The sequence below is a fragment of the Sarcophilus harrisii genome, chromosome 5 (genome assembly GCF_902635505.1).
Source record: "Sarcophilus harrisii chromosome 5, mSarHar1.11, whole genome shotgun sequence".
In the NCBI taxonomy this organism is placed as follows: domain Eukaryota; kingdom Metazoa; phylum Chordata; class Mammalia; order Dasyuromorphia; family Dasyuridae; genus Sarcophilus; species Sarcophilus harrisii.
The window spans coordinates 6,914,293-6,926,748 of NC_045430.1; the positions used below are offsets into that span (position 1 = coordinate 6,914,293).

The 12,456-nt window shown below is 58.1% G+C and overlaps 1 protein-coding gene across 1 annotated transcript in view; it reads right to left on the bottom strand.

Moving 5' to 3' along the window:
* Positions 1-12,456, bottom strand: part of PLXNB2 (plexin B2) — a 54,646-nt gene that overhangs the window by 25,829 nt on the left and 16,361 nt on the right. The window contains 5 exon segments of the mRNA XM_012550395.3: positions 16-116; positions 2,427-2,555; positions 2,848-3,027; positions 3,353-4,037; positions 4,039-4,464. Coding sequence (XP_012405849.2) covers positions 16-116; positions 2,427-2,555; positions 2,848-3,027; positions 3,353-4,037; positions 4,039-4,464 — 1,521 coding nt within the window.

Sequence of the window (12,456 nt, forward strand, 5' to 3'; positions counted from 1 at the left end):
AATACGGCCACTTACCGGTCCTCAAGCACACACCAGCCGCAGTAGGGGTCCCGAGATTCCTGGCACTGATCACAGGTCTGGTAAAGGAGGCACTCCTGAACAGGAAGCCGGAAAACCTAGGAAAGAGCGAGGGGGCGACCTGGTAAGGGGAGACCTCGTCTGGGAAGGACTGGGACGGAAACCAAGAAGCTTCAAGATCTCCACTGTAAATTACCTGAGAGGGGAAAGGTGTTGTCCCTACAGCTCCTTGGATCCAGATCTTCCCCATGGCAGCTTGGCTCTAGATCTTCCTCCCTCCCCCAGTACCCTGGCTCTAGATCCTCTCGCCACAGTACCTTAGCTCTAGGACCTTCTCCCCACATGGACCTGACCCTAGACCCTCTCTTTACAGTACTCTAGCTCTAGACTCTTCCCCTCACAGTACCTTGGCTCTGGACCTTCCCCCCACAGCACTCTGGCTCTAGACCTTCTCCCCCATAGTACCTTAGATCTAGATCCCCCATAGTACTCTGGATCTAGACCTTCTCCCTACAGCACCCTGGCTCTAGACCCTCTTCCCACAGTACCCTGGGTCTTCCAGCTCCTAGGTTACAGCTCGAATGCCCCTGGCCACAGCTGGCTGCCATGTGGAGTCTGGTTCTAAACTAGACACAGATTCTAGACCTGCCTTTCCACACCACACTTCCCTTTCTAGAACCCCTAAGTCGAGGGACTCAGGGATCAGGAAGCTGGACCTCATGTTGGCCAAGTCTAGGTCCTGAGTTCTGATCCTTCCCTTCCTCCTAGAGCCTCATCTGGACCGTGATGGCTCTTTTCTGGACACAGTGATCGCCTCCTAAAGGGCTTCACTGCCTCCGCTGTCACTGGGGCCAGTGGGCACACCCCTTTAGAGAGGGAACATCCAGAAGAGGGAAGGTCTCCTCTCTCCTGTCCACGCTTCCCCATCTGTAAATCAGTCAGTTACTTCTAGTCAGAATCCTTTTAAGCTCCCTCAGTCTGGCATTCAAGGCCCTCTACCAGAGGGCCCCAGCCCCCTTTCCAGCTTTATCTGATAGTGTCCTCCCTCCTTTTCCTGGCTCCGTGTGCCAGTCTCCTTGGATGTTGGCTGCTTAGTTAGCCTGTCTCATCTACTGGGAGGGCAGGGTCCAGGTCTCCCCACAGTGGGAGCCGGGCACAGGGCCAGGCGGGCAAACGGGAGGAGTTTGGAGAGGAGAGTGAGTCAGCTGGTGCATCCTAAAGGCCCAGCCGGCCACCCACCCTCCAGCCCCACCCCAGCTGCCAGTTCGGGCCTCCGTGTCCTAGGAGGGAGCCGAGGCTTTCAAAAAGTGAAGGCAAAGCCAAAACTGGGTCAGCAAGTCTGGCTCCTGTCCCTCTCCCTCCCCGTGGGCTGCTGCCCATCCCTCCCGGAGGGAGGGGGCCCTCTGAGGCAGCCCCTGGGAGCTGGGGCACCCCAACCCCAAGCGGCTCCCCAGAAACCCCCCGGCTGTGTCTGCTGTGGCCGCCCCTGCTCCCAGAAAGGGCGAGGCGGGTGCCGCTCACCAGCATGTGATTTGAATATCATTAGCACCCCCCCCCCATCCCCCTGGCACTGGGGATCCTGGCCATTTTCCAGGTAAACCCTGATTCCCCCAATGAATCCGGCTGGTGTCCGCCCCACCCCCACAAAGGCCCCCGAGAGGTGAGCTGACCCAGATTCCCAGCTACCCGCTATCTCCAGGGAGGGTGAGGGCGAGGGAGCAGAGGGCAGGGGAGGCGAGGGAGGAGAGAAGGGAAGGAGAAAAGAAACAAAGAGAGCCCCAGAGAGAAAGAAGAACAGAAGATAAGGGGAAGAAAGCAACGTAGGAGGGAGGGAGGCAGAGACACTCTGAGCCCCAGCCCCTTATCAGGTGCCCGCTGTGCTCCAGGCACGGTGCGGGGGGCGGCTGGGAGGGAGAGCCAGAGCCAGAGGGAGGGTCGGAGGGTTCCCGGGCAGTTCCAAGCCCTGAGAGCTCCCAGAACGGGGACTGAGGAAGGACTGAGTGGCTTCTGGGCCTGCTCTCCCTGCAGTGTGGAAGCTCCCTTAGAATAGGAGCTGGGGTTTCCCTCCCCTGCTCACCCAGCTCGCCCCAGGAGGCTCCTGGGCCTGCTCTCCCCCAGTCTGGGAGCTCCCTGAGAGAGGGTCTGGGGCTCACCCTGTCGCCCTCTTTCTCTGCTCAGCCTCAGGCCTGCTTCTGTGCCTCCCTCTCACTCAGTGCAGGGTCTGAGGCACCCCTCTGTCCCTCACCCTGACCAGCAGAGCACAAGGCCGTGCACATCGGAGGGACAAGGATGGGGTTTGGTGCTAAAAGAGAAATGGCTCCCAGGCCCAATTTCCCCTTCCTTGCAGCCTGAGCTGTGGGAGGGGGGGTCGAGCCTGGCTTAGCTGCCACGCCCCTTGAGCCTGGTACCTTGTCCTGGGTCATAACGTAGAGACTGGTCCCATTGGCGGACAGCAGCAGGTCTCTCTCGATGCGCTTGTTAAGCTCCACAGGGATCGAACCGTACTCCGTGGACGTCCCGTCAGCAGTCAGGAACACCTGAGCAGAGGGAGGAAGGCCAAAGGCTGCAGGAACTGTCCACGGAAGGAGGCCACCATTTGTGGCCGAGCCCTCAGAGAAGTCTGCAAGGAGGCGTGAGCCGCTATCTGCAGGAGGGACCCAGCAGGGCCTCTTCCCCCAGGGCCCAGGCAGGGAAGACTCGGGCCTCTAGCCTCCTACTAGATCACGTTATAGTAAGGGCACCACCCCCCCCTTTCAGCTCAGAGTTGAATATCCCTCCCTGAGGAGGGCGGCGATTGGGGGACAGGACGGGGAAGGCCCCCGGGCTCACCTTGAGTATGCGGCCGTCCGATGTCCCCAGTAAGACCACCGTGTGCCCATTTTCGGTCGTCACCGTCACCGCCGTCAGATTCATGCCGTCCCTCTGCAGGGTAGCGGTGCTCACCAGCCCGTCCCGGCTCCCGAGGGGGTACGGCAGGTGCTCAGAGCCACAGCGGAAACTCAGGCTGGCCTGCAGATGGAGGAGGGTGAGATCCCATCTGTTCTTGCCCAGCCCACCTCTGCCCACCACCCGAACCAGCTCCTGTCACCGTAATCCAACTTGATAAGCCCTGCCACGTCTCCTCCCCTGCCCCCTCCCATGCCATCCTGTGCCACCCATAGCTGGGCTTACTGAGGGGGCTCATTTTCCCTTAAGGTCTCTTGACCAAACCTGTGTCTCGTGGCCCACATGGAAACCCAGGGGGTGGCTGCCCTTGCCTGGGAGGAGGCCCCACCGGGCCTGGAGGATGGCACGAAGTCTTCCCCACCCCCCTCACCCCCTCAGGCAGACTCACCGGCCCGTGGCTCACACACTGGACTTCCCCATGGAAGGGCTTGTAGAAGGTCTGGGAGCTGCTGCCCTGGGCCCCCGTGTAGCATTTGTTCCTGTTCTCCTCCATCTTCTGGTGGATGTCCCCCAGGGGGAAGAGGCACAGGGCGGAGCGGGGGCTGCCGCTGCCGCCCTTGCTGTCCTTGCTGAAGACCGCGAAGAGCACGCGGCCGGCGCCGGGTGAGGCCTCCAGAGTGGCCACAAAGGCGGCATGGCAGACGCCGTACACTTCCCCCGAGCCGCTGTGGCACTCCAGGTCCATCTCGAAGTAGGAGTAGTAGAAGGGGTCGTTCTTGCACATCCGCGCCACGAGGGTGCGGTTCTTGGCCGGCTGCTTGTCCTGCTGGTTGAAGATGAAGAAGACGTAGTCCCCGTCCTCGAACACGGCCACAAACTGCTGCGTGTTGGCCGACAGGTAGCCTGCCTTGAAGGCCGTGTGGTCCGTGTAAGCCTCGAAGGCCTCCTTGCCATCCTTGCGGTCCAGCAGCCGCGTGCTGATGATGATCCCGTTGTCGTGGGGCCCGTTGCCTTTGCCCACGAAGAGCACGCGCTCGGCGGGCCCGCTGTCGTCGTCGCCCTTGCCCACGCTGGTCACAAGCCCCACCGTGGACACCCGCTCGTCGTTGCTGGCCACAAAGGACTTTTCCCCTGTCCTCGTAGAAGATGCGATGGGAGATGTTGCCCAGCTCCCTCAGGGCGCAGATGCCCTTGAAGAGGCTGCCGCACTCCACCAGCCGCCCGCCCGGCCGGTCCAGCAGGAGCAGCTTGTTGACGTTGTCCGTGTCCACGGCCTCCTGGCACTGGCTCGGCTCGATGGGGGGCGTGCATTTTTTGTTGTCCAGCGCGGGCCCCGTTTCCACCGCGTGGACCAGCTGGAGGTCAGGGGTGAGCTGGTAGAGGGCATTTACGGACCCCACGTACACAGTCCCCGACACGTCATCAACCACCAGGTGGTTCAACTCCGTTTTACTGCGGAAGGTTTCTAGTTTTCGGGACCTTGAGTTGTCGCCCACGTGCCACAGGGAACTCGTCAAGGTCAGCACCCACACCCAGGACACCATCCTGCTCCTCGGGACCCTGTGGAGATAAGGAGGAAGATGGGGAGGGGGGTAGTCAGTGTCATCTCAAGGCATCAAAGGCCTCATTGCTCCCCTTCTGAGTCGGGACTCTTTGGACTGGTAGCTCCCTGTGGCCGGGGCTGCTGCTTCCCTTAACCCCGGAAGTCACCGCGTGCCCTCACCCCCTGCCAAAAGCTGGTGAGCACTCTCAGAGGACAAAGCCCTCCTTGCCCGGCACCGGAGAGACGAGACAGAGTCTGGGCCACTCTGGGAAGACAGGATCCCAGCTCCTGGGTCTATTTTTCCTTGTTGGAAGTCCCCACATGGTCTGTGCTAACGGACAACCACCGCTAATCCTGGATCTACCAGGAGGGGGATTCAGGAGGGAGGCTGCCTTTTTTATAAGGAGAAGCAGACCCAGAGGGAGAAATAAGCTAGCCTGGAAAGACGAGTCTCCGGACTTCCTAGCCCCCCGCCCCTGGGTCTGCTGGGAGCGACTCACATCTGAGTATTTGTTACAAGCACCCCTTCCCCCTCTCCCCATCCAACCTTCCCAGGACGCCCCGAGTCTCAGTGGAACAGAGATGATAAACCGATGCATTTTTCCTTCTGTTCATGGGGCAAGGGGGTGGAACGGGGCAAGACATGGGACGTGGCATGTGTCGGACCGGACGCCCCGAGAGCTCAGAACCCTGCGTTCCTCAGACCACTCGGATTGCCTGGGCTGGCCTACCCCAGAGAGAAAAGCAGTGGCACGCGGCTGCACCCGACCACGTCCATACACCAACACACATACCCCCACAGACGGCCACACGCCCCTACACAAGCACACACAAGAAAATTTAGCATCTACACGATGACACTTTACAAACAGCATCTCAATTAACACCCCTGAGAGGCAGGTGTTTGCACTATTCCCATTCTACAGATGAGAAAACTGAAGCAGGGATGATTTATATCATACAGTGAGCAAGTGTCTGATGCCATATTTGGATTCAGATCTTTGTGACTCCAGAGCAGCCTAGTGGTTAGAGTGCTAACTCTGGAGTTGGGAAGACCCATCTTTCTCTGGCCCCGGATACTCACTATCTGTGAGACCCTAAACAAGTCACATCCATTTGCCTCGGTTTCCTCATCTGCAAAATGAGCCAGAGAAGGAAATGGGAAACCATTCCAGCGTCTCTGCCAAGAAAACCCCAAATGGGCTCACAGAGAGTCAGACATGCGTGAAAAACGACCGAAACAACAAACTTCCTGACTGTGGGTCCAAGATCCTCTCCACCGTGGCACCACTTGGCTGCCTCTGCCACACGTGAATGCAGACACACATGCTGTACACAATGATCACTCTTGTTTCATTCCAGCCTCAGAGGTCTGCCAGGGAGGGACAATCCCAATTCCCAGAACGGGAAACTGAGGCTGGATCAGAGATGGTGGACCAGTGACTGAGGCCTCAGACGCTCTGGGACCTGGGCGAGGCAATTTGCCCCATTTCCCTCAGTTTCCTCTTCTGTAAAATGCTCCAGAGCAGGAAAGGGCGGTATCTGTGCCCAGAAAGCCCCAAATGAAGGCCCGAAGAGCCAGATGGGACCAAAACTGCTCAACAACAATGGCTGAGGCAAGATCCAGGCCCGGGTGCTTCTTGTTGTGATCAGACACAGCCAGAAACCCCCATGAGAGGCTGCAGTAGACACAAAGCAGGGACACGCCCGTGGAGACCCGCACTCCTAGCACTCGGATCCTCGACACAGCTATGGGAAGCCCCAAAGGCCCTATGGAAGCACACTGAGGATTTCCACCCCCGCCCAAGCCTGGGCCACCCACAGACGCTCGGACGCCTCTGCCTTCTGGAGAGCTTTGGGGGCTATTTAAGGCGAAGGGTGTTACAGGCTCCCTCAGGAGACGGGAGCCCCCTCCCTGAGCAGCCGCCCCCCGAGATCGGCTCTTACAAGCCCTCACACGCCCGCTGCACCACTGGGGACACACTATTTATAACCCTGCTAATGGAGCCCGGGGAGGCACCTCAGCTGTCTAGGAGGCTCCGTCCCTCCTTTCCCGGCTCTCCAGCCCGGAGCCGGTCATGCGGTGGCGGTCTGACCCATAGGCTCGAGGACCTACAGGGACACAGGACCCCGCACGCATGTGGGCACCGGCTGTCCGGGCACAAACTCCCGGAGAGGCTGGAGCTGGGGCGCCCACACTCAGCCTTTCTACTTCGGCGGGCTCGGGGCTCATTGACTTACAAATCTCCTCCTTTGGAAACATTTCATTCTCCTCCTTCCCTCCCTCCCTCGCTGCCTGCCTGGCTCCAAGGCCTCCCAGGGCTCATTGAAAATTCTGTATCTGCTCAGCCCCCCAGGGTGGGGGAGGGCCCACTCCGGAGATGCCGCCCCTCCATCCCTTCTTTGTTCTCCAGGCCCCCTCCATGCCCCCGGTGGGGGAGAAGACGCGGGTGGGGAGAGGTGTGAAACCGAGTGAGAGACACGGGGTCCTGCCCCCCTCCCAGCTGGCACATGTGTGACTGCGCCGTGCGGGAGAGACAGAGACAAAGAGACACGGCCGGGCGCGTCGTACGGGGGACCGCCGTCGCCTGGGTGGGAGATGACGGACGGCGTGTGCGTGTGAGTGCACGTACGTGTGGTGTGAGAGAGCGTGTACATGTGCAAGGGTGCACACAAGTAGGTGTGTGAGCACACGTGTGTAAGTTTACATGTATGTATGAGTGCATGAGTATGTATGAGTGCGAGGATATGTGGCGAGAGAGTGTGTACAAGTGGAAGGGTGTATGTTTGCCTGTGAGTGTGTAATGAATTGTGTATGAGTGTGAGTGCATGCACAGCTTTGCATGTTCACATGTGTGTGAACATGTAAGTTGTGAGTTTGTGTGTGAGAGTACATGTACACGAGTGCACGATAAAGTGCATATGTGTAAGAGTGCAGGTTTACATGTAAGGGTGTACACGAGTTGTGTATGTGTGAGTGTGCATGTATAACACTGCATGTTCACATGCGTGTGAGCATGAGTGTGAGCAGGAGTGCACGTGTGTGAAAGTAAGAACATGGATGAGAGCATGTTTACATTGTGTGTGTCCGTGTGTGCGCCTGCACCAGTGACCATGGCCATGCATACGCGGTCCCTGGTGCCCAACTCCGCCCTCTCGGCTCTGGCTCGGCTGCTCCTCCACGCTGGGGGTCCAGCCCGGGAGCGAAGGGAAAATCCAAGCCCCATGACCGGGACTAGGGAAAGGCTGAGAATTTAATCGGCTGCTTAATCCATCTCCAGCCCAGGCGGACCCGGCTCGCTTGGAAGCTCCCCGGATCCCTCCTTCTCTTCTCTCCACCTCAGACCAAGAGCACCCACCAGCCCAGATCCCTCCCCCTTCCCCAGGCCTTGCTTGGTCCCCCAGAGCAAAAAGTTGATGGGAGGCAGGAGCCCAGGAGGGGGAGTCTGGAGACTCCATTTTCAGCCGTCCCTGGGTGAAGGATGGGCACGTGTGCCGTGCAGCCCCTGCTTTCCCCTCGAAAGACCCTCTCCCCCGTGGGGATACCTTGACCCCTTCTAGGCTGGCAGTCCTATGAGGGCGGGGCTGAGGTCTCGTATCCTTCCCAGAGCCCGGCCTAGGCTTGGCACAAGCAGGGACTTACGTCCCCAGCAAACGCCCGGCAAGTTGTAGCGCTCCAAGTCAGGGTTTGGACGACGCTCAGACATTTACTAGCAATGAGACCGTGGCTAGGTCACGTACCCACCTGGGCCTCTCGTTCCTCATCTGTAAACGAGGCTGAGAAGCTATTAAGAGACCCAGAGGGCGATGGACCCCCAGCATGCAGGGCTCCAGGTCTGGGGACCCAGCACCCCAGAAAAAGGAGAGGGACAGAGCATCACACATGGGGTGGGAAAGATTTCAGAGGCCCTCTCTTCCAACTCCCCCATCTTACAGATGGGGAGACTGAGGCAGAGCGAGGCAGGTCCCACAGCTAAGGAGCAGAGGCAATATTTGAACTACGGTTCCTTGCGTCCAACCGCTGCTGTTCTCACTGTGACATTCTAAAGGCCTTGAAAGAAAACAGCACCTCCTGCCCAGCTCCAAGAAGGAGTCTCCAGTCTCTTTAGAAACCAGAATGGCAGACATTCCCCCTGAGTCTGCCCTCTCCGTCTCCCCCACACTGCAGAGGGCGCCCAGTCCTTCCAGCACCCCTTCCCCTGACCCGTTCCCAGTCTCGGGCTCAAGCCAGACGTCTCTCCCTCACTTCTCACCTGCCCTCCCTGGAGCAGCCCGAGTCTCAGCAACGCCATCACCGGCCCTTCCCCAGCTCAGCCCTCGCCCCTCACTCCCCCTCCTCCAAAAAGCTTCTCCAGCCTGCACAAGCAGGCTCTTATCCTCTCCTTCAAGGGGGCAACTTGTCCAATCCTCTCATTCTAAGAAACTGAGTCTGGGAGCAGAGAAGGAACCCACTCCGACTTCCAGCCAAGGGAAGCAGGGCCAGACACCCAAAGAAAAACAGCCAGAGATGCATAGAGACCCCCTCCCCCAGGCCTGACAGAAAGAGTGGCCCCAGCTGCTGGGGAGGAAAGGTTGTAGGTTCTCAAAGTCCAGAGGCCTCAGGCTGTTTCAGGCTCCCCGCCTTCCTTCCTGGCCCCGCGAGGTGTCCTTAGGCCCAAATCCAGGGGTTTCCAGAGGTACTGGAAGCTGTGGGCCTGACAGCGAATGCGGAGGCCCCGGGGAAGAGCGTGGCCCAGCCCTGGCCCCAGCCCCGGCCCCTTCCATGGGGCCATTTCTCCCTCTCACCTCTGTCCAGTCTTGCCCACTGCGGCCCGAGCCGGGAGCCCACCTTCCTGCGGGCGGCCAGAGGACTCTCCAGCCGGCGTGTGAGGCCGGGACAGGGCGGGCAGGAGGGCCGAGAGGGAGGAAAGTTCCCCGGTGGCCGGCCCTCCCCCGGGCCCTCCCTCGGCCTGGCTCGGCTGCACTCCGGTGCTGATGGGGGAATGATTGGAATGTTCCCGGGATGAGGCCGGCTTGCCGTGCTGATCTAATCGGCCAGGGCTGAGGCCAGCTGGGAGGAGGGGGCGGGGAGAGCGGGGCCTCGGCGGCGCTCAGGGGCCCAGGGACCCCGGCAAGCCCCTGCGGGCGCCATCACTCAGCCGGCCTCTGTGGCCCTCAAAGATGGATTGGCCACCTGAAGGTGGGCCTGCCCCCCTCCCGGCCCCCCAGTGAGCCTGGCCGGCCCTTTGTGGGGAAGGGGTGGGACTCACTGTGTGACCCTGACCCAAGCACTGCCTCCTGCCTCGTTTTCTTTATCTGTGGACTGGGGATACTAACATACTGCAAAGTTTTCGAGAAACACGGCTTATGTTAGCACAATGGGCGGCCTCACGATGAGACACAGACACCATATACACAATGTACCGCACTGTCCGGCAGCCCAGACTCCTCCCCAGAGGGCATTAGGAGAACGGGGGAAGCACAGATACAATGACATGTAGAGCCCAGAGACTCCAGCCCCTGAGACCCCAGGGGGGCCAAAAAGGCCCCGGGAGGCAGGACAGACAACAGCCACCATGTCCCCAATGGTAATAACAATGCTGAGTCAGATCATTCTTGGGGCCGGGTACCCTGGGGGGCAAGCCGACCAACAGCTCTGAGCGCTTTCTCTCTGCCCCCACCCATAAGATGTGAAGAGTCCATCACAGTAAGAAGGGAAGCCCTGGGGCCCCCATTCTCCACCCCCAGCTCCATTCAGGCTCTAGAAGGCCAGCTATGTGCTATAGGAAAGACCCCCAGGTAGAGCTCCAGGAGCCCCAGGTAGTACCCTCGGCTTACCCAGCCCTGGCTCCTCGTCGCAAGCCCCCAGCTCTGACTGGTCCAGTTCCAGAGCCCAGACTCCTCCGGCCGGAGTTGATGGGAAGCAGGATTAGGAAGCGGGGTTGTTTTTTTTTTTTCACTCCGGGCCACCCCCACCTTGGCCCAACTTGACTCAAAGTTCAGAGTTCAAGAGACCCAGGAAGGCTCCCCACCTACAGCTGCCTGTTATATTACACTGACCCGCTCTCTTCCTACTTTAATGGCAGCCGGCTCGGAGTAGCCCAGGAGAACCTCGGGGCGCGCTCCCAGCGGCTCTGCCCTTCTCAGGCCTCCTCCCAGCCCCGCACGCTGTGCGGAAGGGCTCCTAGGTGGGCGAGGTGACTCCGGCTCCTGCTGGGAACTCCAAGGGCCCCCCTGCCCCGCCGCCACGGCCGGCCATCTCACTGCCAGGGCCGGCCAGGCTTTCCTGGAATGGGCTCCAAGCGCTTCCTGTTTTGCAAGCCTCTCCGGGGAGCCCCTTCACGCTCATGATCTGGGGCTTCCTTCAAAGCCTGTCCTTCCTGGCAAGGGGCAGGAGGTGAGTTTCCGTGAAGGCAGCTCTGACCGTCTGCCCAGACTCCTTCCCGCCGTAAGTCCGGAAAATTCATTCCAGACTCAGCTTTGCCTCCAAGGCCCTTCCTCCTCCTCCCCCAGTAACTTCTCAAACAGATACCCCTCGCCTCTTCCAGGAAGGCCATCCAGACTTTGCAACCTCAGCCTATCCTGGCCCTGCCTCCAGATGAGAAATTTAAATTTAGAAAAGGAGGCAGAGAAGAGGCAGCCATTTGCCAGAGCTCTCCCCCAAAGCCCTCTAAACAGCTTTAAATAGTGTCGTAAAACAATTCCTGGAGGGCTAGAACTCACCCAAAGACAGACTGAAACACTTTCCCAGCCCAAGATAACTTAGGTCAGCTGGAAAGGTGAGGGGTGAGAGTGGAGTGCAATCCAGCCTAGGCCTTCACAGTGCAGAGCAGGCCCCAGCAAAGCCCGGAATCAGCAGCTGCTTCTGGAGCTCTCAGCCCACAGGCAGTAAGGGATCAAACAACTGTCAACAGGAGATTATGGGGTCTCTGTGCTAGCTCTGAGGCAGGACTCTGCAGCTTTGCCTATAATCTGATCTGGGTCCCGGTCCTGGGTGGCAGTCCCAAGACAAGGAGGAGTCTGTGGCCACCGTGGAGCAGGGTCCTTCCTTCCAGTTCCGGGGCAGAAACTGTGACTGCTCACGAAGCAGAGCATAAACTAGGAGAGTAGTAAACACCCCTGTCTTAGCTTATATCACCCTGAAAAAAGTAAAAACTTACAGATACCTAGAATTATCTCTAAAAGAGCTGTGCAAAACTCCCGAAGCATGGAACAGTGTGCCCTTTACCCTGAAAGCAAAGCCCCACTTTAACAAAAGAGTTAAAGGTCAAGTATTAGGCTGGGGAAGTGAGCAAACAACAGAAAATAATTCTGACTATAGGAAGTTACTATACTGACAAGACAGATCCAAACACATAATCACATACTCAGCAGAAAGCAACAAAGTCGAAGCTCCTACATCCGGAGCATCCGAGAAAAACAAGAATTGTCATTTTTGATCAGAGAAATGCAAATTAAGACAGTCCTGAGATACCACTTCCTACCTCTCAGATTGGCTAAGGTGACAGGAAAAGATAATGATGAATGTTGGAAGGGATGTGGGAAAATTGGGACATTAATACATTGTTGGTGGAATTGTGAACTGATCCAACCATTCTGAAGAGCAACGTGGAACTATGACCCGAGAGCTGTCAAACTGCATACCCTGTGAGCTAGCAGTGTCTCTGCTGGGTCTGTATCCCAAAGAGATCATAAAAAAGGGAAAAGGACTCACATATGCAAAAATGTTTGTGGTGGTCCTTTTTGTAGTGGCAAGGAACTGGAAATTGAGTGGCTGCCCATCAGTTGGGGAACAGCTGAATAAGTTATGGTATATGAAAGTTAGAGAATATTATTATTCTATAAGAAATGACGAGTAAGATGACTTCAGAAAGACCTGGAGAGATTTACATGAACTGATGTTGAGTGAAGAGAGTAGAACCAAGAGAACATTGTACATGGCAACAACAAGATTATGTGACGATCAACTGTGATGGAATTGGCTCTTTTCAACAATGAGGCGATTTAGGCCAGTTCCAATGGACTTGTAA